Source organism: Belonocnema kinseyi, chromosome 9 (genome assembly GCF_010883055.1).
Source record: "Belonocnema kinseyi isolate 2016_QV_RU_SX_M_011 chromosome 9, B_treatae_v1, whole genome shotgun sequence".
Taxonomy (NCBI): Eukaryota; Metazoa; Arthropoda; class Insecta; order Hymenoptera; family Cynipidae; genus Belonocnema; species Belonocnema kinseyi.
In genome coordinates, this window is record NC_046665.1 from 38271447 (window position 1) to 38297395 (window position 25949).

Below are 25949 nucleotides of genomic sequence, written 5' to 3' on the forward strand. Positions count from 1 at the left end.
AGATGGCTCTACTGTAGGGGCATAAGTGGGGGTAATATTTTCTTAAAATATCTTGGCGCCGCCATTCTAGTATTCGTTGAGGTTATGTTTTTGTCAACAAACTTCAAATTTTGCTAAGTTCAAAAAAGTTGTGTGTCGCCGTATGAAGTGAAATGAGGACATTGAAAAATAAACAAAGTTGAAGTAAATTAAAATGTTTGTGCTATGCCAGGATGTCACTGATTTCACTTCTTTATTATAATGCGAATAAATAAAATGTTGAAAAAGGGTTAGATTTGATATGTAATGTAATTCTTCATTTATTGGAGAATTATTGAAAAATTGTACAAATTTAAGCCGAAAAATGGTACAGGAAATAGTATTTACACAATTTTTGGTCTTAAATTTGTATAATTTTGAATTAATTAGTTTATTTTCTCTAATTTTAATTCATGCAACACATTCAAATAATATACACACTGACGTGCATGAACCCATGGATACGCTTTAGTTTGACACCTCCTTGTAGATTGCGTTAGTGTCGCTATAAGTGGTCAAACGCGCCCATGGGAGTCGACCCAGCCTGACTCTAGTTTTTTTTAAATGTTACAAATGTAATAAACCATTCTAAATAATTAATAACTATGTTTTTTTCATGTTACGGAGAACAGAAGGTGCATTTTTTAAATTTTGAATTATAAAATCTGTTGAATATATATTTTAATTTTTATAAATCAGGTGACAAAATTTAAAAAACATTATCGAAAATATTAGTGACGTTACCGTAACCCTATATCTCTCATATAAGTCATATAATACGTTTTACAAAATGGCTGACGATTTCTCCACTGATTACAATAATGTTACTTGTTTACGATCAATAAAAGAACATTATTTTACAACTTTTATAATATCCATAAAATTTCCTTAAAATATAGTATTTAATTTTTAGATAACTGATATTGCGAATCTTATAAAATATAAATCCTTACTTGTTATGACCACACCGCCAACAAATATATTTATTGAATGTTTTTATTAACTTATTTATTCATCATCGTGATGGTATTAGAATTAATGAATTTACAGGAGAAATCGACAGCCCTTTTTTTGAATGCATGCGAGGGATGAAGGATCATCATATCGTCAGTGCTATTTTAACAAAAAATATTTCTAAATTTTTCAAGAAGATTTGGTTAAATTAAACATTCAGTTTCTACAAAATTGATGTGATGTATTTTAAAAAATGCTTTCCTGTTCTCTACACCATTAAAAATATATTTAATAAATATTTTGAGTGATTTATAACCTGTGTGACAATTTTCTGTGTATGGCGAACGTAGCGCCTTTGCGACAGGGCTTTGCACTATTTACCCAAAATTTTGTCGCGGTGAAATACCCACTAGCTTGGGGCCCTGATAATAACTATTCATAATTTTATGATTTTATTAAATAGTAATTAAAAAATAAAAACTGTTTTTATATATACTTATATAGAACACATTATTTTTGTACGAAGATATTAGCAAAATAGGACAAAAATGGACCGAATCACATGCATTTGGCCTACTGTTTTTCTTTCAGCAGTCAACGAAGTGAAGTTAGCAGGAGGTTGATGTGAAAATACCTAATAGCGCGGATTTTATATATATATAGCGGATTAACTTTTTGAGTAAAGTCAAAAAATCAATATATTTGTGCTTTTAATCTACTTTTAAAGATAAATAAGAAGAGGGATATTGCTGAAGGATGTCTGCAACAAATTGTCAGACGCAGGAGTTCAAGTTATCACGTAATTAGATCTTAGTAGTGAATTGTGCATTTTTAAGGTTATGGTTATTTCTTGTTTGTGTGTCGGTGTCAATAAGATCATGATCACCTTCTGCAGAGCCTGAATTTTACATTTATTTAAGTTCTTGATCTATATATTCTAATCCTTTTGAATTTATATACAACAGTGCTCAAATTATTTAGAAACCTATAAAAATGAAACGATTATATCCACGCATTCGACAGATATTCTAACCGGAAATATGTCGGTCTATAGGTTTTTTTCCAGCCCAGAAATTACTCATGAAAAATTGATAACTAATCTTCTCTTCCATTCAGATGCTGTGATTATATGTTTCTTTATCCTGAAATATCATGTATTATCAAAATCTTTAGAGGACTAAAGAGTACGAGCAGACCAGTCCTGAATTAGATTTGAATGATTGATTTATACTCCACGTTTGTTTACAAAAAGGCCTACGGCATTGTCTATGAATACGGAATTTTCCGTAACCGTAGTCCTGAACGAGCTGGAAAGGGGGTTAGAGTTCCGGAGAATTCCGTAATCAAATAGACAATGATTATATTAAAAGAGAATATAAAAAATAGGACAGTGTAGGCTTAAAAAAGAGGCAAAAGAAGGCGATAAGAAAAAAATAGAGTAAAAATAAATGTTGAAAATAATGTTTAAAAGAAAAATATAAACAGAAATAGGTGAATAATTAGGTATTTTCACCTTAACCACCAGCCGCTTTAAGTTCGTTGAGTTCTGAGGGGGGAAACAATAGACCCAATGTATAGGACAAGAGATCATTATGTTATATTTTTCGTAATAAATAATTATTGTAATTTTATTATTCCATTAAGCAGTAACTAAAAAATACAAACCAATATCCAAAACATTTATATGGAAAAAATTAGTTTTTACGAAGATATTAACAAAATGGGGCAAAAATGAAAATATACCATGTATTTGATCCATTGCCCCCTACCATCACTTAACGAAGTCAAGTTAGCTGACGATAAAGTGAAAATGTATAATTATTTAAGCATTCAAGTATAAACATTTTTTTTTGTTTTGAAAAATTTGAAGAAGCACATTGGATATCAAAACGACTCAATGTTTTTTCTATTAAAATATCTATAAGAACAGATCAAAGTTCCATGCCTCAGGAAGAGGGCGTGTCGGGGAAGTCCGGTCGAATGTTCAATTCTTCTCCCTAATAATATTCTCTACTATTGTTAACTTTATGTTTCAGCTGAAAACCATGAATTTGTAGTCCCCAAAAAAGCGATAAAAAGTCCGGATGAAATGATTGCTTGGCAGAAATCGGAAGCCTACTTTGTACGTGGAGGTTCTTATTAAATCAACTCTATAAATAAGCAGAAATTTAATGAATTGAGGATAAAGAAATATTATATTAAATTACTTGAAATTTGTACAGGAATATTTGGGTTTTATTCTCGCAATAAATGAATCGATTAAGGGAAAGTTTCTCAACTCTGAAACTCCGAGTTCACAAATTGTAGAACAATTTTTGAAAATGCTCAATAAATTGGACGAATGGATAACCCAAATTCCTCCAGTTGAGCAGCCCCAACGTTTTGGAAACCAAGCATTTCGCACGTGGCACAGTAAATTACACGATGTATATTATTTTTACCTAATAAATGAAGTAGATTCTGAATATGTTAGGAAAACATACAAATTAAATAAGAAAAATGTTGAAAGGCTTATTTTTCAGTTGGCATTCGAAGAATTGAAACAAGTATTACCTCAAGAATTACATCGAGCTATTCTCGAAATAGTCGAGTACTTACTTGAAGGATTTGGTAATCCAACGCGTATTGATTATGGAACTGGACATGAAATGGCATTTATCATGTTTTTATGCTGCATGTTTAAAATTGGCGCATTTAAAGCTGAAGACAAAGTTGCAGTTGCACTTAAGTTGTTTCAGAGGTATCTTAGCATACTAATAAATTTATAATTTCTTATTGCTTGGCTATTTATAATACAATTTAATAGACATTAGAATCAGAAGATTAAACTGATTTTTCTTCTAATAGGTATCTGGAAATAGTACGAAGGCTTCAGCTAACTTACAGAATGGAGCCAGCTGGAAGCCACGGCGTTTGGAGTTTGGATGACTATCAATTTGTACCTTTTGTTTGGGGAAGTGCTCAATTAGTTGGTAAATATTTTATATCAGTTTGATTAATTTTCATTCATTAAAAGGCACATTGAAAAAGTGAACGATATATTATGAATGACAATTTGAATAAAGCTCAAGAAATATTTTCACGCAGGTCATCCTCGCATCGAACCTCAACATTTTGTGGATCATGGAGTCGTTGAAACATTTGCAAAACAATACATGTTTCTTGGATGCATCGAATTTATTTCTAAGGTAAATGATTATTCTTACAAAAAGGGGACTTTAATTTTTTCGTGGACCCTTTTTTACTTTCTGTGCTACTTTTTTTATTAATCTTCATTTATATAATATAACAAGAGACCTGGAATATTTTTCCTTAAAATTTAAAGGCCACTCTGATACTTATTTTATCTTGAAATGAATATCAAAGAATTCAAAGGCTGTATGCTGTTTACCTCACAATATGAGTAAGGTTCACTATAAAGTAGGGTGGTGGTCTAAAAACATACATTTTTAAAATTAGATTGAAAAAAATTGTAGGTCTCATAAAAATAGAAAGTTCTGCAACTGCAAAATCTCTTACAAAATGTAAAATTCCATTTACACAATGTGATAAATGAACGATTAAATTAATGATTAATAATAATTATTAATGAATCATTATTCAATAATTATTACTTCAAAATAACTTGATAGTTGATAATATAATAATTATTTACTTTACAGGGTGATTTTTTTAACTTGAAACTTTTGATTAAAAACATTTTTTTATAGACTGCCTATTTTTCAAGATATTTGAAAAATCAGGATGTGATTTTTTAAACTTGAAACTTTCAAATATCTCAAAAAAATAGGCACTCTATGAAAAAATGTTATGAATCAAAAGTTTCAAGTTAAAAAAGTCACCCTGTATATTAATAATTAAATAATTAATCATGAAAGATTGTAAGTTTCAATTAATTTGATTTTGTATATCATTGTTAATTTTAACTGCTTATTAATTTAATATTATTTAAACTTAAGAAATTTAAATGAGATTAAAATAAAATTAAAAATTCTATTTAACATCCAATAATCAAATTAATGTGCAGAATGCCTCAAAATTAAACCGAGAATCCAACGACCAAATTTGAACAATCGCCATAAAATGTTTCTATTGAAATTAGAAAAAGATAACCATTTTTCTCCTAAAAAAGAAAAGAAAAAAATGTATTTTTAGGACAAAAAAGAGGAAAGAAGAATGAGAGAGTATTGTTATTTTGTTGCTGTACCTGCTTGCATGAGTGCCAAGACATCGATTATTTTTTACATATGTTTTTTTAGTGTGATTTAATATTAGTAAATATAAAAAAGGCGAAAGAAATAAAAAGCGAAGGACGGGGATTTGGTTGGTTGCCTTCTCATTTTTCTTTTCTCTTTTTTTCTGTCCTAAAAATAAATTTTTTTCTTTTCTGTTTTAGGAAAAAATTGTTATCTTTTTCTAATTTCTATAGGAACATTTAAGGGTGGTTGTCCAAATTTGGTCGTTGGATTCTTTGAATTATTTTCAGGAATTCTGTACATTAATGCAATGTTTATTAATTGTTGATTGATTTAATATTCATTATTTGTGAGTTAATTATGAATGAAAAGACGATTGCACGATTAATAATTTATTATTTGTTAATAAATAGTTATTTATTGATTAATCATGAAAAGTTGTAAATTTTAATTCAATTAATTTTAATTGATTTAATTTTCTTTATTATTATTAACTACTGTTATTTTGAACAGACATGTCCAACCTGGAGAAATTCCCGCCAGCCACACATGTTTTGAGCTTACCACTATTTCGGCTGGAGAGCGAGAGTGGTGGTAGACTCAGAACCAAGCAGCACCGAAGATACGAAATATCTGTTAGGGTGCTTGGGGCGACTAACATTTCAATATAAATTTGTAATGGTGACTAGAATTTTAATTATTTTATTTCAGCATGTTTGCATTTATTTTCAAATAATGTAATTCAAAGGAGAATTGTGCAAAGTATTTATTTATTTTACATTATTAAATATTTCAATATTACAGTTGTGGTTGACTGATACTTTTGAAAGTTTAACAATATACTAAGATGATGTACAATTATATGAATTATCCTTCTACCTTGTACATCATGTTAGTATATTGTTAAACTTTCAAAAGTATCAGTCAACCACACTGTAATATTAAAATATTGAATAATGTAAAATAAATAAATACTTTGCACAATTCTCCTTTGATTAAATTATTTGAAAATAAATGTAAACGTGCTGAACTAAAATAATTAAAATTCTAGTCACCATTACAAGTTAATATTAAAAAGTTAGTCGCCCCAAACACCCCAACAGATATTTCGTATCTGCGGTAATGCTTGGGTCTGAGTCTACCACCACTCTCGCTCTCCAGCCGAAATAGTGGTAAGCGCAAAATATGTGTGGCTGGCGGGAATTTCTCCAGGTTGGGCAGGGCTGATTTTGAATATTAAAATTTTTTATAAATCAAAAGATCGCTGGTAAGTAATGATCTAATTTTTTAAATCCCTTTATGGTGTGAAGAAGCCCCAGGTAATAAGAGCCATGAATAAGTAGGATCAGTACCAAGGAGCCAATTTAGGGAAGAGTAGGCCTTCGAATTGACTGTTGTCTATTGCTCTATTGTATTCACGAAGGAATAATAAGGAGACCTAACTCCGTTTCCCCACTTGGCAATAGAAACATTATCGTAAGTGGTGTGCACATTACAGGAAGATCTTAAATTTTCGTGCTCAGGTGCGCAATTGTCCTCTTCCTATACATGGAGAAGTGTGCGAGTGAGAAAGTTTGTCAAATTGACGTAAGTTAGAGAGGTTCTGTTTGTTTGTTTTGATGCTGGTGTCAAGTGCCGGGTTGTGGTGCAAGTTACACGCCGATGAAGGCGAATACACTTCGTTTTTTTGAAGCCCTCAATGTATTTACAATAATCGTCTAATATATTTTATTGTTTTACATAACTGTCATTTAATTTTAATAGAAATGATTTAGACATTTAACCTTTACTCACTACCTGAGTGCCTGCGGAGAATTTCTCAGAGCTTCTCAGAGCCTTGAGAATCTTTAGGCATATACTCTGAGATTTCTATCGGTAGGGCGCTTCATTATAATATCACATTATTTGCAATTATCCGTGCTGATTAAATTGTATACATGCTTATAAATACGTAATTTACCAATTTCTAAACTGAGTCATCTCATAATAACTTTTAATGAAATTATAATATTTTACATGTTTACGTTTCGAAAAACTTTAAACTTTTGTATCAAGTTATATTACTCACATTATTTCTTTGTCATATTACAAATTTAAAAGATACTTACCTATACTTTTCCTTCTCAAAATCTGTTCTGTTTATATATTTATTTCGTCTATCTTTCGTATGATGATCAACAAAAGAACAGAACCTATCTAAATTACGTCAAGTTGACAAACCTTCTCACTCGCACACTTTTCCACGTACAGGAAGAGGACAACTGCGCACCAGCGCACGAAAATTTAAGATCTTTGTGTAATGTGCCTACCTCTTACGGTAATGTTTCTATTGCCAGTTTCAAATGGCATCCCAGTGGCAGTCGGGTCTCCTGATTATTCTTCCGTGATTGTATTCATACTTAAAACAAAAGCATAGCAAAACTCAAAATTTAATCCTTTTTCAAGTTTTTAATAGTCCCTTTCTCATATTAATGATTGTAAATTATTTTGTTTATGAAAATATATAGAAACCCCTTTATATAGTTTTGAATATTGCAATCTTATGGAAATTTATATGTTAAATACTTTAATAATATTTTTTAAACATCGAAATATGATAAAATGCATTATATTTCGTATGCAAATAAATGACTAAAGTTTCAAACAAATTCAATCATGACTTCTATACGCCTGCAGAGTACCTCATTGACTTTGACAACAACGCCACCGAGGCGCGAACTATTGGGTATCTCAAAGTTTGTATAGAAATTTTAACGAAAAAGAGCAATTATTATCAATTAATTTTAATCAAAAATATTATTTTAAGGTCTAAAATTAATTATTTACTATAAGATCTTTTGTTAGTATTGAATTCAAATTCAAATGCCTACCCAATAGTTCCAAATTGGTGGCGCTGTCGTAGCTATCCAACAGGCGCATTGTGGAATTGCTGTTGAAAAGAATTAATGTCATTTTACATGTTTATCTTCATTGGAGAGAAAAGTGTAAGCGTAGTCGTATTATTTAATTAATTTCAAAATGAAGAAATACGGATTTTCTATTTTCATATAGCCCACAATATTTTTCAGTCTAAATTGAAAAATGTCTTCTTTTTTATACTAAATCCTGATATCAATTTCTTTATTTCTTGGTAGGTAAAAACAGGACCGTTTGCAGAACATTCAAATCAACTTTGGAATGTCAGCGCAGTTTCCACGTGGTCAAAAGTGAACAGTGGACTTATCAGGATGTATAAAGCTGAGGTAATTGTAAAAAAAATGGATAGGTGGATTTAAATGGTTGTAAAGGTATCTTCAAGTTTCTCATGCTATTTCTTTAATTACAGGTATTGTCCAAGTTCCCTGTGATTCAGCACGTACTATTCGGTTCCTTATTTTCGATTAATGAAGCGCCCGAGGGTGCGAATTGCCGAATTGAGCAGCTTGGTCCACCTTCGGCTGGACCGCGCCGAATGTAAATCTTCTTTATCTTAGTACGTTCCAACAAATGAGGTCTTAGGTTGTATAAAAGTGTATTTATGAGGTTGCTCTTAGATGAGAATCAACAATTTTAACGAAAAGCATTAAGCAGTATTGATTCTTACAAGCTAGTGTTTTTATTTCCACTTTTTTTCGTGTAAATTATTTATTTGGTACTAATACTCATTACCTGGCTTTAAACTCTGTTTATACATAATGCTTTAGTCTTCGATTAGTTGTAGAATGAAGAAAATGTACTGTATTTTTTATTTTATTTTTTTTTTATTTTGCAAAACTAAAAGTATTTTTTGAAGACGGCGAATCTGCTAGAGTAAGGTGCGAGAATCTTGAAGTAGGATGATATATGAGGTTTTTCATAATTTGACGTATTACCTTTTTTCTTATTTAAGTCGTTGAAAGTCACTGTGAAAAAGGGGGGTCACAAATATATTTAAATATGAAACAACTGTCTTGTTTACCTTATACTAATTTTTTTAATGAAATTAAGAAATTTACTTAGAGAAATGTTACATTTTTATTGTTATTTTAAAGTAAATTTTTTAATTAGTGCATGTGCAGTTTGTGTTATGAAAATGGCCGTGGCTTGTCTTCCAGCTTTTTTAGGTCAAATTGCGACAATCCTGCAAAAATTATTTGATGGAACTCCATATATAATACATTTATTTTTATTTCCTGTAACTGTAGCAGAAAAATATTTTCAACTTTTTATAGCATACATATTAAACCTCAATTTAATTATGTAAAATATAAATAATCAGGATTATTTTTTACGGGTGAGAAAAATTATTTCTAAACAATTACGACTTCTATCGATTTTATTCATATTTCTTTTCCCTCATTATTTTATGTTATTTTACAAAATAATGTCAACGAAAAAATAGAGAAAAAAGTTAATAATTATTTTCGTCCAGATTAAGTCAGCTTTTTTTCTATATTGTTTTGTCTAGAAAATTAGTTGGGAATATATAATAAACAAATTAATTTTCATAAATTTACAAAACGTCGTTTTTCTAGAGCAACAATAAAGTAGTGCATTTAAAGAATAAAAACTTAGTAATCAAAATAAAATAGTCGAAAGTTACATTGTGTAATATGATGGTCGATTTTTAAGTGTGATAGGTAGGTATTTCAGGTTTTGATGTCAGCTGGCAAGATGTCTGCACACCAAGGACTAAGTACTAATACAAATTCCATGGGACATACTTTACTTTTTAATAACTTCGAAAAAGATGATTATTCATCAAAGTATATTTAGATTGTATTTTTGAAACGTTTTCATTATTATTGAGTATTCTAACATTACGTCATAAGTGGCCGGTCACGTCGAAATCTATAAGGCATACCACTTGGTGGACTGAAAAGCATTGATTACATAGGAGTTTGACTAAAATTAATGGCTGTAGCCGAAAGTAAGTGAAAAATCGTGATATGACTTTGCTTCTCACATAGAAAAGCCATTTCTTAAATAATTTTTAGCAATTGGGGAAGTGTGCAATTTGGGCAATCCATCAAGAAAAAATATCATGTGCGGTGATTCAGGTTAGGTTGAATTGTTATGATAGCTGGCGGTAAAAATTTTTGAATTTTGGTAGTTCATTAAATCAATTTCTTTAAAAACCTTAATATAAACTTACTTTATATGAAACTACTTAAAACATGGACATAGGAAACAAGGGACTAGGCATGCCATTGCGGGGGTGATGCAATGAGATGATGCTTACATCGTAAGATGGCGGCGCGTATCCATGACAACAGGCATTTTTCGTTTTTGACAGTTTTGGTAATGATCGGGTGACTGAAACGTTTTTTTTTTTTTTTTTTTTTTTTTAGTTTTTCACTAGGTCTGTGCGTACTCTTGTGTTATTTATCATGTCAAATATGATAAAATTAGTAGTTATTAGTTTAGTTTTAGGAAATATTGACAGAACATTGTGTGGTAGTATCGATATAGACGTAAATGGATACATTGCCTATTGTCCCTGCATGGGTAAGTACAATTCTTTCATTATTTTTGAATTTAATTTTGATCACAAGTAGAAGAAACCAGTAATTATCGAAAAAGGATTTATTGTTTTTAAATCCAGAACAGTTTGGTAATATAACATAATTAAGTTTTATAAAAAATTCAATTTTTCTTAGAAAAACCGTTAATAATCATATATGAGGTTATGTTCAGCCTTTCTACAGGACAGCGCATTGCCTATTCGCTAATAGCACGGAACGTTCCCTGAGCGTGTAAATGTCCGCCACTTGGGAACGTTCAAAGAATAAATTATTGTTATTGTTGATATTATTAATTAATATCCGATAAACCGTAAGTGATAGGTCAAAATTAATGTCAGTTTATGATGTGGATACCATATTACAATGTAGTACATACGGTACTCAAAACCCAAAAATGACATTTATTTTTATCTATCTCTTACGGTTTACGAGATAATTGTTATTAAAAATAGCAATAATTGAAAGTTCCCTACAGGTCCCAGTGGAACGTTCCCAAGTGGCGGACATTTTACACGCTCAGGGAACGTTCCTGGTAGTCCGAAATCCCGCTGCAAAATTTGACATGTATAAAATGTTAATGCAAAAATCTAATTTCTGAAATTGTATTGTTATTAATTGGCCCTTGCTGTAAACGTTTGCGATAGTGATTTTAGTGCAAAGTTCAAAAAACAATTTCAAAACAGCAATTATTTATGGATTTTCTTTTTAAATTTGCGAACATATTGTTAAAGAATAATTTCTGTTTTTTTTTTTATGAAAAACTCGGTCACTGCTTCAATATAACAATGGGTTGCCGTAGTGTAGCCCGTGCTGAATCTCAGTTGCCAGGTCAAAGTGATGGCTTAGCTTTGAACTTTTTGCAACTATCGCTTTAAAAAAAGTCGCACGGCGCAGCAAGACGACGACACGATCGTTTTCGACTAGATTCGGATGGACATTTTCGTGGCCATTGCGTCAGTATAATTTAGTGCAAGTAATCCCTGCAATGAAGAAGTGTTTTTTGTGCGAAAAAAGGGATGATGGAGTCGCAGAGTTTGATGACGATTCGGTTGGACATTTATGCAAAAAAGAAACGTTTATTTGGAATCTTGATGACATCTTTATTAAACCTAATTGAATTTAGCCATTTCATTTAGATTCTCACGATACAATTCTACTTCTTGATCTGCGTGGTTTTTATGACTACGGAAAGCCAACATTTGGCAACATTTTGTAAAAGAATCTTCATAAAACTATGTGACGCCATCATCCCCTTTTTCGCACAAAAAACACTTCTTCATTGCAGGGATTACTTGCACTAAATTATACTGACGCAATTTTCACGAAAATGTCCATCCGAATCTAGTCGAAAACGATCGTGTCGTGGTCTTGCTGCGCCGCGCGACTTTTTTTGAAGCGATCAACAACTCGTTTGCACCATCGGAGTCATGGCAACCACCTTGCATAATGATTGAAATTTTACGCTCTTCATTTCTATGAAAAATTCGTCCATTAACTCGATAGTTGCGAAAAGTTCAAAGGTGAACCACCACATTGACCTGGCAACCCATTGTAATATTGAAGCAGTGACCGAGTTCTTCATAAAAAAAAAAAAATTATTTTTTAACAATATGTTTGCAAATTTAAAAAAAGTTCCATAAATAATTGCTGTTTTGGAATTGTTTTTTGAACTTTGCACTAGTTATGTGCTATTAGGGTTATATTTTAGCCACGTTAATATTTTGTAGGGCGTTTTGGAAATCAAGCGGATCATTTCCTAGGGGCCCTGGGTTTTGCAAAAGCTTTAAATCGAACTTTAGTTTTACCAGCATGGGTTGAATATCGAACTGGTGAAATTAGATCGGTAAGTAATTACTTTTGAAAAGGTGTTAATTTAAATTTAGAACACTATAAAATTTGCTTTGAATTTACGGTATCAGGGTTATTATAAATGTGCGGTTTTTAAATTCCATGACTTTCTTAGTTTACTTTTGAAAAAAGTCCAGACCATTAAATGCAATTTTTAAATATTCTACTTATTCCAGATTCATTTACCAACAATTTCTTGTAATTTTTTATAATTATCTATAATTTTTCAATTCTGAACAATTCTCCTGGATGTTATTATAAAATTTTTAAAAAGCCTGAAATTATTATAATCAAATTGTTTTATTACTAATTATATCAATTCTTATGAGTTCGGTAATTAAATATTCGGTGTAATGCTAAAAGAATGGTTAAAACTTTGAAGTTTCGGTGCTACTAAAAAAATTCCAGTTTTTCAAAATTCCGTCATTTCGAGGTCTTTCAGATTTTGTGTAGCAACCCTGATTAGTATGCTTTGAAAAGTTAAACATAATGAAAGATTTTTACAACTGCTGAAGTTCTGTTGAAAGTAAGTAAAACACTTTTGTTAATTTCAGTTAGGTTAACATTCATTTTAAAATCTTACAGTTGCAAATACCATTCGATACCTACTTCAATGTTACCCATCTTAAAGCTTGCCACAAAGTGATTCTGATGGAAGATTTCATGAAGAAGATTGCTCCAAACATCTGGCCACCTGATTACAGAACAGGTAGGGTATTATTAAATCTGCACTCATTTTTTATCCCTCTTCCCCAGAAAATCCGCTTGTATCAGTTGGCAGACTCAAGGATTTTTAAAATGTAAATCGTGTTTGAAAATAACACGAGGATTTCTTCAATAGGAGAGTAAAGTACTTTTTAAAATTGGAAATGTATCAATTCGATGGGTTCTCCGAATATTAGGCTAATCTTTCCTCTACGGATAAGAATTAGGCTAACTTCGTTTAGCTAAGTTTTCAGGAGGAATAAATAACCTATTATTTTTCGAAACATTTCCTACGAATTAGAAACTCCAGTATTTTACATTACAGTTTTGTAATGTAATTTAGGCTCCCATAACTTTCAAAACAAGAAATTTTAAAAGATTTTTATTTCTTTTAACACTTCTACAAGTTTACTAAATTTTTCTAACAAAATGAAATTAGCCTAATTTTTAACGGTGACGAAACGAAAGTCTATTATTCGCAGAACCCATCGAATTGTAAAATTTTAAACATGATCTCGTTCTGAAAAATTTCAGCTTTCTGTTACTCGGCACGAGGCAAAACGGAATCCTGCAACCCTAAAGAGGGAAATCCCTTCGGTCCTTTTTGGGACACCTACAATATTGATTTTGTAGATTCAGAATTTTATGGGCCATTGCATTACGATGTACATCACACAGATATTGCGGATCAGTGGAAGAAAAAATACCCGGTAGTTTCTTGGCCGGTTCTCGCATTTACCGGAGCACCAGCCACTTTTCCAGTTCAGTTAGAAAACAAAAATCTTCAAAAGTGCCTCCAGTGGAGCGACTCCATATCTAATAAAGCCAAAACTTTCATAAAAGAAAAACTCCCATCTGGCGCATTTATAGGGATACATTTGAGAAACGGAATTGACTGGGTAATTATATTTCCTTTTCAAAGATAAAAACATACAGAATATTGAAGAAATCAAGAATTAGATACAATATGGAATGTAGGTAGGAAAAAAGAATCGAATATTAAGTACTTTTAACTGATTACTTGTTAATAGGTACGAGCCTGTGAATTCATTTCGAATAGTCCAAATCTTTTCGCTGCGCCCCAATGTTTAGGATATAGAAACGAGCGTGGAAAAGCAACACAAGCAATGTGCTTTCCGTCTTTTGATTTAATTGTGCTTCATATTAAACGCATTATTCGCAACGGGAGAGATATAAAGTCTGTGTTTGTGGCATCCGACAGTAATTACATGATTGATGAACTGAACAACGCTCTTTCCAGAATGGAGGTATGATTGAGCAAGAAAATATACCTATTAAAATTATTATTTACTGGAAACCTACAGACGAAGCTTAAGTTCCGTTGAAAGCTACCCCGCTTCCTGTTAAGATTGTGGCATATTTTGTTAAAATTTCTACATTGGTTGATTATTGGAGAATAATAATAGAGCTAGATTTGATACCATTTATATATATATATATATATATATATATATAGCGGTTCTGTCACTCGTTAGTTTGAGTTTCTGAAACATTTTGAAATATTTGAAATGTTTGAAGCCTTTGCCAAATCTTTGAAGTTTCCTGAAATATTTCTAAATCTTTTGGATTTTTCAAAATCTTTGTGAAATCCTTTGCAATATACTAAATCTTTGTGAAATCTTGAAATCTGATGTGCACTAAATAGTCGAAAAGTACTAAATATAAATCAGTTTTCTTCAATTCGTAATAATGTATAGAATAAAAATACGTGTAAACGATAATATATAAAGTGAAATATCTAATTGCAGGTTCGTGCTTATAGACAAGAAAATGAAGTATCTCCTCACTTAGACTTGGCTATTCTTGGAAGAGCGAATTACTTCATAGGTAATTGTATTTCTTCCTTCTCCGCTTTCGTTGCAAGAGAGCGAGAAGTGAAGGGCATACCAACATTTTTCTGGGGCTTTCCACCTGACAGACCTGCAGCTTCGACTGCACACGAAGAATTTTGACTTTCTAGGCTACACTATCAAAATAATTCTTAATTTATTCATACATCACTCGCATGATCGCAGTTATACTCTGAAAAAAGGAGCAATCCCTACCGATAGAAATCTCTGAGTATATTCTAAAGATTCTCTAGGGTCCGAGAAGCTCAGAGAAATTCTCCACAGGCACTCAGGTAGATATATTTAAAGGTCTAGGTAGTTCTTTTAAATGTTTTAAAGACTTTAAAATGTGCTTTCCGAAATTGAAATAGAAGTACGATCATAAATAATAAGCAGAGAGGCTATCTCAATAGAATAGCCGACACTCAAGGGTTTACATTTCATAGTTAACAGCCTAAAGCATAATAATTCGGAATCTACGGGTTTCGATAATTTCAAATATCTAACTTTTTTTTTAAATGCTTAAAATTCGAATTAATACGACGTTCCTCGTAAATGGAATACGATACGCCAAAAAAGACAACATTTTTGAATCCAAGTAGAAAATTGTATATTAGTATATTAGTTAGAATTATAAGTAAGTATAATGAGAAAATTCGTTAATTCAAAAAAAAAAAGTGTTAATAATTTGAATAGAAATTTAAAAAGGGAGGGTTGAATTAGCGACGGCCAACTACTGTAAATAACTATGTCCGCCCGGTACGTGACGAATACAAAAGGAACATTATATTACCGTCGCAGCACTCTTAAAACGAACACTAAAAGGACCTTGAAAAGGACTCAAATCTCTCAGACTGGGCGATGACCAAAGGAGCGCGAGCTACCTGTGATCCTTCCCCTTCCAGTGGGACCCTTACCCCTCACACCTGTCTTGGCGCGCTTAGTCGCCGCGATTGTTGGAGCGCAGAATCTATTGTCGCTAATGACTCTAAATCACCTCCCATTACCGTTTCAACTTATGCCCTTAAAATTAAAAAATAACTGATGCAAACTATTTAGAAGTCATTTTTTGGGAATCTATGGGCTTTCACGAGTCCAGGGGTATGTCCTTTCTCATGAACAGACAAAAATTAAATATCAACAATCCTCATTCAATCGTGAAAATATGTAGATTCCGAGTATTTCTATTTTCAGACAGAAATTTGAATAAGGCTATTGTCGATATACAGACAGTATTAAACAATAGAAAAATCTAGAAAACTTTATCTTTTCAAAGATTTCTTTAGATCTGAAGGTATTCATTTATGACTACGTTATTCATAATGTTAAATCCAAATTTCTGACTAAAAATAGGAATTGTCCGAATCTACATATTTTCGCAATTAAATGAGGGAATGTTGATATTTAATTTTTGTCTGTCTATGAGAAATGACATACCCCTGGACTCGTGAAAGCCCATAGATTCCCAAAAAATGACTTCCAAATAGTTTGAATCAGTTATTTTTAAATTTTAAGTGAATAAGTTGGAACGGTAATCGGAGGTGATGTAGGGTCATTAGGGTCATGCTCTCCGACAATCCCGGCGACTAAGCGCGCCGAGACAGGTGTAAGGATCCCACTGGAAGGAGGATTCCAGGTAGTTCGCGCTCCTTTGGGGTGCACCCCTCAGACTATCTCCGAGACTAAATCATTCCAATCGACTCTGCTTATAGACTCAAATGGGCCAGGCTATTTCGCTTGAGAATAATCAGAGATTTCTATCGGTAGGGGAACATAAAAACTCATTCTGAGATTTTTTTTTAACTTTTATATTTTATATAAAAGTCTGAATATATGTATATTAACTTTTTCTTATAGAATCTTTGTAGAAATATATTAAAAGTAAAAACCAAAATCCACAGACGACCTTTAGGTCGAATTCGCATTGGACGCGAATATAGCTCTTTAAATTCTTTTCTCGGGGTTATTGTTCAGCGACTTTTTTCATATTGCACAAATTTTCTCGTAAAGTCTCTGCGAAAGCTTTAGAAGAGGTTTCTGGACAGTCTTGGAAAGAAGAACAGGCGAAGAGAATGTCCTTTGGCCGGGGATTGTAACAACATCCGTAACCTTCGGGAACAACTGGCCCATAACACATGAATGAAGCAGTCTTGAAAGGCACCTAAAATAAGCATTACATTTTTCATATTTATGATTAAGTTGTCGAATTATTGCGCCTACTTACAATCACATGCTAAGTGAAACTGTCACAGTAAATTTTTTGGGTGCCTCAAGTCTTAAAATATGAAAATAAACATTTTTCATTGAATGAAAATGAGGAACTTTACCATAGGGTGGCCAGGAAACAGGAGAAATGATCAGGAATTTTTTGTATACGAGAATTTACAGTAATTGTGTTTTTTGATCGGCAATTTTTTTAATTTCTACAAGAAAATCCTGGTAAAGCAAATGGTGTCTATATCTGCAGTTTAAATTCAATACAGGTATAAACTCAGGGTTATATATTAGAAAAAATATATAAATGTGTCCTTCATTTACCCTGAAAGCTGTATTTAGTCGATATTTGTTTTCACGAGGGAAGACAGGTAAACCCGAAAATAGGAAATGAACTAAAACAAAGTTTGAATCACAAAGCTTTGTCACTAAAGTATCAGAGCTTCAAACTGAAAATTAATTTAAGATCTTTTGCTTTTTAAAACTTTTAATTCTGCATTATTTAATTGTTTGGACTAATGCTTTGAAATATTACGATTGTGGATGTTTTACTTTGGAATACCCAGTGTCCAATTTTAAAGACCTTTTAGAATTAAATGTATACAAAATAAATTTGTACAAAAATTCTGCAAAATTGAACAAATTTTTTTTAATCTTCCAGATTCATGTTTGAACATTTTGGAAAACTTTTTAAATATTCTCTGAAAATAAATTTTCCAAATAAAAAATCATTTTCAATTTTCCTAGGATTATTAAGAAAATGTTTTTTATTCTTTTAAAGTCTTTCACAATTCTTAAAAAGATTCTACATTTTTTGTTCGAAACCTGCAAAAATCCATGTTTTGTTTCAAATTATTTGCATCGAAATTGTGGTATGAATAGCCGGATTTTGTCGGTATATGTAGACACTTCGTTTATTATTTCAAATGATTTCAAATTTGGAATAAATTTTGAACCTTTTCAAGGACTTCTAAATATGTCTTCAACTTACTCAAATTTTTCTTAGGAATAATAGGTGTTCAATATATATTTATATATACAAATTCAACATTTTTACTTAAAAATTTAAATTTTTGAATAGAAAAATTAAAGTTGTAACGTTTAAAGTTTACTTTATTTGTTTAGTTATATTAAATTTATAATTTATAATTATAATTTAATTATAATTAATTAATAAATAAATAAAAAAATAATTAATAATTAATAATTATAATTTATAATTTATAGTTCTTCGGTTTTTAACTGATTCTGAATCGCCGTGTACAATCTATTATTAACTTTTCACTCCTTACATTACTGTTCAATTAAAAAAATTATTATAATGTATGTTCACATTTTATCACCTAAACATGTTACACAAAATTGTCACAAAATTGTTCTCTTTCAAATATGTTTGTAGAAACTGATGAGACGGAACTTTTTTTTCTATTTTCTGTCTTTTTATCAGATGAGTATTTTTGATAATAAGCATGCAAAACTGAAAAACATTCGTCTCTAAATTAAATTACATTTTCAGAATTAGATCGTCGTAAGTTGGACAAATATTGCCGGAATTCTTTAAAACTTTGGTATGCACACAAAATATAACCCAGCGCTGCTTAAACACTGAAAATTTCCTATTGTTTATTAATTTTTAATTGCAAATTGAAACTGATCAGTAACCGCGTTTTTTCAGAGTCGCCGACAAAAAGTATCGTGGGAACTCCAAGAATTGAAACAACTTCCAGTGAGACAATTTTCCCTCATTATTAAAGGAAGTTTTCTGGAAATTTTCCGATCGATTTATTAAAAATTTTCGGAAATATCCATTTTACAAGAAAAGATGCCATGTCGCCAACGATAGCTCCACAAGCACTCAGCAGCACCGGGCAGTTTTGCCAGCCGCTTGGCGGTGTGGCATGCTTTCTAGTAAAATTGATATTTCCGCCAATTTTAACTGAGTCGATCTATAAATTTCTAAAAAATGCTTCCTTTAATTATGAGGAAAAAATCGCTGACTGGAAGTTGTTTCAACTCTAAAATTCTCTCGATACTTTTTGTCGACGAAACTGAGAAGGCGGGGTTACCGATCGGCTTTAATTTTCAATTAAATATTAATAAAAAATAAGCAATGTTCAGTTTTTTCTTTATTTTGTAGATATCGTTAGGGTATCTTTCGTGTGTGCATCAAAGTTTCAGCAATTCCGATAATATTTGTCCACCTTACGATGATTTACTTCTTAAAAAGTAATTGAATTTACTCGCGCCCACTGTTTTGTACGGTGGCGAGACCTGGACTTACCAAGAAAATGATAATAGTAAAATTAACGACAAAGTCAGTAATGAAAGGATTCCTTAAGAGTTTGGTGCAGAGAAAACACTGTTTCATAAAAGTGAAACAGATTTGTTAAGTGTTCTTCTATGTTGAGAAATAAATATATTTGGTAAATGTAAATATTAGCGTACACAGAATTAAACCGAAAAAAGAATGGTTGGAATAAATAAATGAGACCCTAAGTCGAAAAGATATAGAAAGCCATATGAACACAAGAGATTGCATGAGAAAATGTATGGACGTGTAGGAAACTAAAGAGGTATGCCAGGACAGGAAAGTGAGCCGACAATTTTTTTATAAGAAATTAATGATGAAAAGTGCCAATTATCGCCTAGTATACTTCGTTCTCTCACTTTCCTCATGTAAACTTCTTCATGCCTGAGAGTATAACGAGGGAATAATAATAACAAATTAGAAGAATATCAGCTTTCAAATTGACGATAATGCACTTTAATTTTGAATAACTTAAATAAAAAAATTTACAGCTTTGATAGATTGAATTTTTAGCATTTCAATGATCTGGAAAAAATATTGCAAACAAATATTTAAACCTAATTTTATTATAGATAAATTAAAGTAAATGTTACCTGGCTGGAAGTTAGAGTAAAGTGCGTGCTTCTGGTCCACCCAACGTCTTTATAAAATGCAGGCAACTCGATTTTTTCGTCAATGGCTATCATCTTGAGACCGAAGAAAAGTCTGTCAATTCCTTCACCCGCAGCTGCCTAAAATAGATATATTTTTTCTAAATTGTACGGAAGGAATGATTAAAAATCTAAAAACGAATCTTAGAACTATTTTCAATTATTTGTCTCAGATCTGGCAAAAAAATACCTCTCCGGCTGATTGTTTATGAGCATTAATGGCTTTGGTCAACGCCTCCTTTTTCTCACTATCGGATCCACAATCCGAGATCATTAACTTCGCAAATGCAACCGATTCGGTGCTGGTGGATCTAATGCACTCTGTTCTCGCACTTATGAATCTACGAAGCGCTGCAGACTCGTAATGAGCAGGAGGTTTCTTTTGTAACTTATAAAAAGTCACTTGCATTGCAATTTGTATGAAACTATCCGGACTAAGTTTACATTTCTTTATCTCATCGGTCCCAAAGTCTTCAAACGTGAAGCACTCCATGTCAATATTTTCAGACAATCTGTAAACATTTTTATTTTTTATTTATTTTTTTTTATCGATATAAATAGAGAAATGTTTAAAATGAAGAAAAGAATACTTGTCTACTCCACGCGCTGCTTCTTTAATTGCTTCCTCCAGTTTATCATTCAGTATGAATTTCAATTCTTCAGCTTTAGGAAAATTCGTAGTATCTTCACATTTTGTTTCTGATTTACGTGCACTGTAACCAAAAGGGAAACATGAAATGTTGATTGGAAAAGGAAGTGAAACAACAACTTTTTAAAAATATTTTAAACAGGACAAGAGAATTTAAATATTTCGTACACTTGGTTTAGAACAAAATCATGTAGAACAGCGACAGGAACTCCTTCACAAGGACTGTGTTCGTATTCCATTCCGCAATAGCCACCAGGAGAGACTATATACTTCAAAAAAATGTTTTTATTTAATAAACTTAAGTACCATTTAATTCTCACAATAATGTTCCCTTTATTGTTCGTCAATTCAATAAAAGAGTTTACCTGTACAGTTTTATCGTGCCACCTATTTCCAGCATTTGTGCAAGAACTAAAACCAGTCATAGTTTGAACTGATCTCACAGACGCATAATTCTTAGATTTAAACGCATCTTTCGGCAGTTCTTTGTCCAAGCAGAGAACAAATAGAGAAGATTCCAGGTCTTTGAGAACATTGGAATTTGAACCAATATCTAAAAATGAAGAGTATTTTTGAAAAACGAGGGATTGATCACTCTTGAAATCTGGTATATAAGCCTTCGAGGGATCGTAGAAATCTTTGTAAAATTATTAAAATGTTTGAAATTTTTGTATTCTTTATGAAATCTCTGTATTCTTCTAAAATTAGTTGTCTTTTAAAATAGTAATAGTACTTTTTAATTATTTGTAGATATATAAACTGCGAGGGGATCATAAACTTCAAACAGAATTTATTATTTTTAATTGTAGTTTTTAAATGATGTTTGCTTATAAAGGTCTAATACGGATCTATATTTTAAATTGTAATGTTTCATTTGGCACTTTTTTTACCTTTAAGTATGGCATGATTTTCTGCCCACGTATCTCTGCTATCTCCCGTCAAAATTCCAACTGCATTCTCTGCAGTGCAAGATCGTTTGGCAATATCTTTAATTGTGGCTTTGAGCTGATTCTCGTTTAAAGATTTACCGCTACCGTCCACAATATTCAATTTGAAGAACTACAAAGGATATGGAACATAATTAAGTCTCATGAAAAAGCAAATGATTCGAAACCTCGTTTGTAATTCAATCACAGGATTCCCTGCGCAAACGGAGCTCAAAATAATGCATGTGACAAAACTTTATTTTTGTAATATCTTCGTAATAAATAATAATTATCATTATATTATTTTATTAAATGATTTTTGAAATAAAGTTTCGTCCCATACACTTGGTCCATTTGTTCCTCCGCAGCACCCAATGAAGTGAAGTTAACTTGCGGCTATGGAAAAATGTGCAGAGAATTTCCTTTGTAATTAACATATTGTATTTTCAAATATAGTATATATTTAAGGAGAAATGTGAAAGTTTTTCGCGAACAGAGAAAGCGCAGGGGAATGACTGTAATTCCTGAAATTAATTGAATAGAAACTTTTCAAGGTTTAAAAAATAAATCTGTAAAAAATCTACGTACGTGATTATTACAAATGATTACAATATGCTTCGCATGGTCTGTATGCAAAAGTTTGTCGAGTCCTCGATCAGGCTGACGGTGAGTACCAAGAATCATTCCATAGGGTAGCATATCAAGTGGGTCTTTTCGAACCATTTCTTGTTTCATTTTCCCACTATCATAAATAACATATTTATAAGTAAATATTATTGTAATTAATTCGCTGCCCTCCCTTTCAAAAAGTATCAACCATTATTATTTTTATACTCAGCCAGTATTGCACTTTGTTTATGAATAAATTTTTCCGTACTTAAATTACGGACGGCTAAGCTGCCTTGCAATTATTAAATAAAATAGTGACCTTAATTAAAACTGTAATATTAGTGAAAAAAATCCAACTTTGTAGAGCACATTTTTATATGGATAATCTAACTTCAATTTGAGTGAAAATAATGTTTAAAAATATGTTAAACTTCAAAAGTAACCAGCGGTATATTACTCGAAAGTAAATAATTTGTGAGTAACTCGTTTAGTTCAAGGTATGCAAACTATCATTATGTTTAATTTTATACTGAAAAATGTCATTATAATTAGTTACATTACAAATATTTCGTGAACATGGCGTACTTACTATAATTTTGAGAAAAATTGAATTTTTTAAATCTCATTTTACGCCATGTGCAAAACCAATTTTCCAAATCAGGTAAAATGCACTCATATTGAATATTAAAATTGGTAGAATAACTTTAGGACGACGAATTGCTCGACCATCTCCAGATCTACCTTTTTACCATGGCGTTGTAGTTGCAAACCGCTTCAACAAGTCTAGCTGCAAATGTATACATTTCTTCAGCCGATTTAAAGCCTTGACGTGGGGCGACAGTTCCAGGACTAGAATGCACAATTACAGGCATTCTGTAACCCAGATAGGCTGCTTTCAACCACCATACGCCCATCTGGGAAATATAAATTTCAAAATTAAATTTTTTATTAAAGAAAGACAAAGTTTATTTAAAATTGTATCTCTTTCGTAGTAAAAATAATCGACTTTACCCAGTTTTCAGTCTTCTCGTATCTCTCCTGTAATTTTTTATGCAAAGAAGGTCCAAGCCCATCTTCGCTAATAAACTTTCGTACGACTTTATCCGTATTGCAGTATTCTTCTTCGTTCAATAAAGGCTTTAATGTCCTAGCAAGAAAATGGTTTTTATTGAAGTAAAATATAATTGATTTATTATCAATAAAAAGATTTTAATTTAGAATTTCTTTAGTACTTCAAATATCTTTCTGCAGTTTTTTCCAAGTCTGGCACAGGTTGTTTGGGAAGTGGCTGTTGATTTAGTTTGAGAGACGTTATTTTTAGTACATGTTGCATTATTGGAATATTGCTCTTTAGTCTACTAAAAATCTAAAATAAATTAAAACTTTGTTAATAAGGCCAATAAAATATCTTCATTGTAAAAAAAATTATATCTATTATTTAGAATCTATTCATTTTTGTTCACGCAAAAATAATTCAAATTTATAAGTTCAAAGAATCTTTGTTTTTTATAATATCAATATTTATACAGATATACTACGACATACACAAATCCTTAAATTTCTAAGATTATAGAAATTCGAATTATCAATTGTTTGACTGAAAATTTATATCCTCTAAAAATCATGGACTTTTCTAAAATAGAAAAATACATTTCACAATATTTTAACTTACCGGTAATTTATTCAAGGGTGGAAACGTACTAAAAAATCTTAGCATGACTGCGTTCTCCTTTGTATGAACTTTGATCTTACGTCAATTATTTCATAGCTAGTAAACTAGAGTGATATTTAAGTGACATCTAGAAAATAAGAATACCATTTTATTGACAATAATTGGCCAGAATGATTAGTAATAATAAATCAATTGAAATAGGACCATTCGTGCAATTTATATAATTTCAGGAAATCTATTAATATGGAATTCTGTTGCTCTTTTTGCAGTTTTATTAATTATAAGCATGCTTTTTTAATACAGAATTTTAGTTTTATGTAATTAAAAAAACAACTATATAGAAAATACATTTTAATTAAATATGGAATAAAAAATTTACCACAAAGTAGTTTTCGACAGACCAGCAAGACACATTTACGACACTCAACTACATTCGGATTTACAGATAGGACTTATCAAAGGGGAGCCCAGGCAGCTTGATCATTGGGTCATTTCAATTTCAACAGATCATGCATTGTGAAAGTAAACATACAATAAAAATAATCTCTATTTTTTAGTATTAAAAAATACTAGCGAATGTGTTTTACATGAGAAAAAAATCTCGATGTATTTTGAAAAAATTTTGACCTTTCGACTTTTAGACAACCTCGATAATGTTTACAAATCACAGAAGGAAACTTTCACTTTCGGCCCTTGGAAATGGAATTTCAGTCTTCCGTAGAAAATGCTGCAGCTCTCCTCACACCTCATCTCTGAAAATACTTTTGCCAGGATTGGTTAGTTACACCATAACTGCACTGCATCTTTGTTGAAATCTGTCTGCTGGCAGTTTCTGACATGCAATGCGTTTTGCTACGCAATATACGCCGGAAAGCGCAGAAACTCGTAGTTACGTTCCAAGGTGGCGGATCCCGCTGACAAAGATATTTAGTTATATTTGCCGCTGACCAGCCTCCTTGTAAATTACTGGATTTCTTGCATTTCTTACCAAATTAACAGTAGTATTTACCGTAAAAGTTGTAAATAAAGCGCTTTTTTCTTTACATTGAATGGGCCGCGAGCATATGAATGACCATACAATGCAATTTCGTGTTACCGCATCTTCAACTTAAGTTGCCTTAAGTTTTTTTGCTAACAAAGGTTTCCATAAAATCTATCCCTGGCGAAAGTTTCGGATAGTAATTCATTCCGAGACAATCAGAACTATTCCGATATGAATGAATTAATATGAATGAATCTGAAATTTCCAATCAGAATTAATCAGAATCAATCCGGACTCGGATTGGTTTTTAAAGATTTTCCGAATGAATTTCGATTAAAAATTTACTTCGGTTTCCTACGGATGCTTTCGGTTAGAAGTCTCAGATTGAATTGGATTGAGTCCGATTGATTTCCAAGCGTTTTTTCAACAAAGGAGTTTCTAAGTTTTTTCGGATTCATTCGAATTGATTCAAATTGGCACGGATACAGATATCGGAATAATTCGGAATAGTTCTGACTGGCTCGGAATGAATTCCTATCCTAAACTTTTGCCAGGGTAGAAGTCGATATTATCGGCAGAAATAGACACTTTCGCACTGCCAAAAAATATACGCCGCAAATATACCTTTTCATTTCAATTACTTTTGAGAACGCATGCGCGAAGAATAATTGTGCTACAGTTCAATTGTCGGTCGTTTTGATGAATCTATAGTGCTATTGTGATAAAACAATGATTTTTAAATTAATTCGAGGGGTATAGGTGTCAAAAAGTAAACTAAAATGAATCAATCCGATTTTAGGAAAAATACTGTGCAAAAAAAGCAGTCGCGGAGCTCAAACGGTGCTGCTGCGGTCTTTGTGGAATAAGTGACTGTATAAAAGCATA

The 25949-nt window shown here is 31.5% G+C and overlaps 3 protein-coding genes across 8 annotated transcripts; 2 read left to right on the forward strand and 1 right to left on the reverse strand.

Moving 5' to 3' along the window:
- The first annotated feature begins 1592 nt into the window (after nt 1-1592).
- LOC117180383 (serine/threonine-protein phosphatase 2A activator-like) lies at nt 1593-9093 on the forward strand. Of its 2 annotated transcripts, none has more exons than XM_033372861.1 (8): nt 1593-1771; nt 3009-3094; nt 3195-3398; nt 3495-3712; nt 3820-3944; nt 4060-4160; nt 8303-8410; nt 8494-9093. In XM_033372861.1, exons 1-8 carry the CDS (start codon nt 1729-1731, stop codon nt 8623-8625), a joined length of 1017 nt encoding a protein of 338 aa, XP_033228752.1. In that variant the 5' UTR covers nt 1593-1728; the 3' UTR covers nt 8626-9093. The 2 variants fall into 2 exon arrangements, with proteins under 2 accessions (XP_033228752.1, XP_033228753.1); XM_033372862.1 differs by lacking the exon at nt 1593-1771 and adding an exon at nt 1866-2093.
- Nucleotides 9094-10011: 918 nt separating this feature from the next.
- On the forward strand, nt 10012-15367 carry LOC117180303 (GDP-fucose protein O-fucosyltransferase 1). 2 transcript variants are annotated; one of them, XM_033372727.1, is made up of 6 exons: nt 10012-10056; nt 12379-12494; nt 13085-13208; nt 13739-14103; nt 14236-14472; nt 14974-15367. In XM_033372727.1, the coding sequence occupies exons 1-6, from the start codon at nt 10041-10043 to the stop codon at nt 15175-15177; spliced, it is 1062 nt and encodes a 353-aa protein (XP_033228618.1). In that variant the 5' UTR covers nt 10012-10040; the 3' UTR covers nt 15178-15367. The 2 variants fall into 2 exon arrangements, with proteins under 2 accessions (XP_033228618.1, XP_033228617.1); XM_033372726.1 differs by lacking the exon at nt 10012-10056 and adding an exon at nt 10481-10634.
- A 405-nt stretch (nt 15368-15772) lies between these two features.
- LOC117179387 (carnitine O-acetyltransferase-like) lies at nt 15773-24908 on the reverse strand. Of its 4 annotated transcripts, none has more exons than XM_033371123.1 (13): nt 24710-24908; nt 24083-24209; nt 23643-23776; nt 23422-23557; nt 23152-23324; nt 22390-22543; nt 21766-21934; nt 21241-21428; nt 21044-21144; nt 20817-20939; nt 20417-20738; nt 20170-20307; nt 15773-17215 (listed from the first exon to the last, which is right to left on the reverse strand). In XM_033371123.1, exons 2-13 carry the CDS (start codon nt 24125-24127, stop codon nt 17018-17020), a joined length of 1881 nt encoding a protein of 626 aa, XP_033227014.1. In that variant the 5' UTR covers nt 24128-24209; nt 24710-24908; the 3' UTR covers nt 15773-17017. The 4 variants fall into 4 exon arrangements, with proteins under 4 accessions (XP_033227014.1, XP_033227015.1, XP_033227013.1 ...); XM_033371124.1 differs by having other exon boundaries at nt 24670-24908; XM_033371122.1 differs by having other exon boundaries at nt 24615-24908.
- Nucleotides 24909-25949: the final 1041 nt, after the last annotated feature.

What these genes read in the sequence shown, in the direction of transcription:
- LOC117179387 (XM_033371123.1), bottom strand. Translation starts at nt 24,127, where the DNA reads ATGCTAAGATTTTTTAGTACGTTTCCACCCTTGAATAAATTACCG. An exon ending in CACCCTTGAATAAATTACCG is followed by an intron (nt 23,777 to 24,082) that starts GTAAGTTAAAAT and finishes AATTTATTTTAG; the next exon opens with ATTTTTAGTAGACTAAAGAG. An exon ending in GATTTTGTTCTAAACCAAGT is followed by an intron (nt 20,940 to 21,043) that starts GTACGAAATATT and finishes TTTTGGTTACAG; the next exon opens with TGCACGTAAATCAGAAACAA.
- LOC117180303 (XM_033372726.1), top strand. Translation starts at nt 10,517, where the DNA reads ATGTCAAATATGATAAAATTAGTAGTTATTAGTTTAGTTTTAGGAAAT. An exon ending in TGCCTATTGTCCCTGCATGG is followed by an intron (nt 10,635 to 12,378) that starts GTAAGTACAATT and finishes AATATTTTGTAG; the next exon opens with GGCGTTTTGGAAATCAAGCG. An exon ending in GAACTGGTGAAATTAGATCG is followed by an intron (nt 12,495 to 13,084) that starts GTAAGTAATTAC and finishes AAAATCTTACAG; the next exon opens with TTGCAAATACCATTCGATAC.
- LOC117180383 (XM_033372861.1), top strand. Translation starts at nt 1,729, where the DNA reads ATGTCTGCAACAAATTGTCAGACGCAGGAGTTCAAGTTATCAC. An exon ending in GCACTTAAGTTGTTTCAGAG is followed by an intron (nt 3,713 to 3,819) that starts GTATCTTAGCAT and finishes TTCTTCTAATAG; the next exon opens with GTATCTGGAAATAGTACGAA. An exon ending in GGGAAGTGCTCAATTAGTTG is followed by an intron (nt 3,945 to 4,059) that starts GTAAATATTTTA and finishes ATTTTCACGCAG; the next exon opens with GTCATCCTCGCATCGAACCT.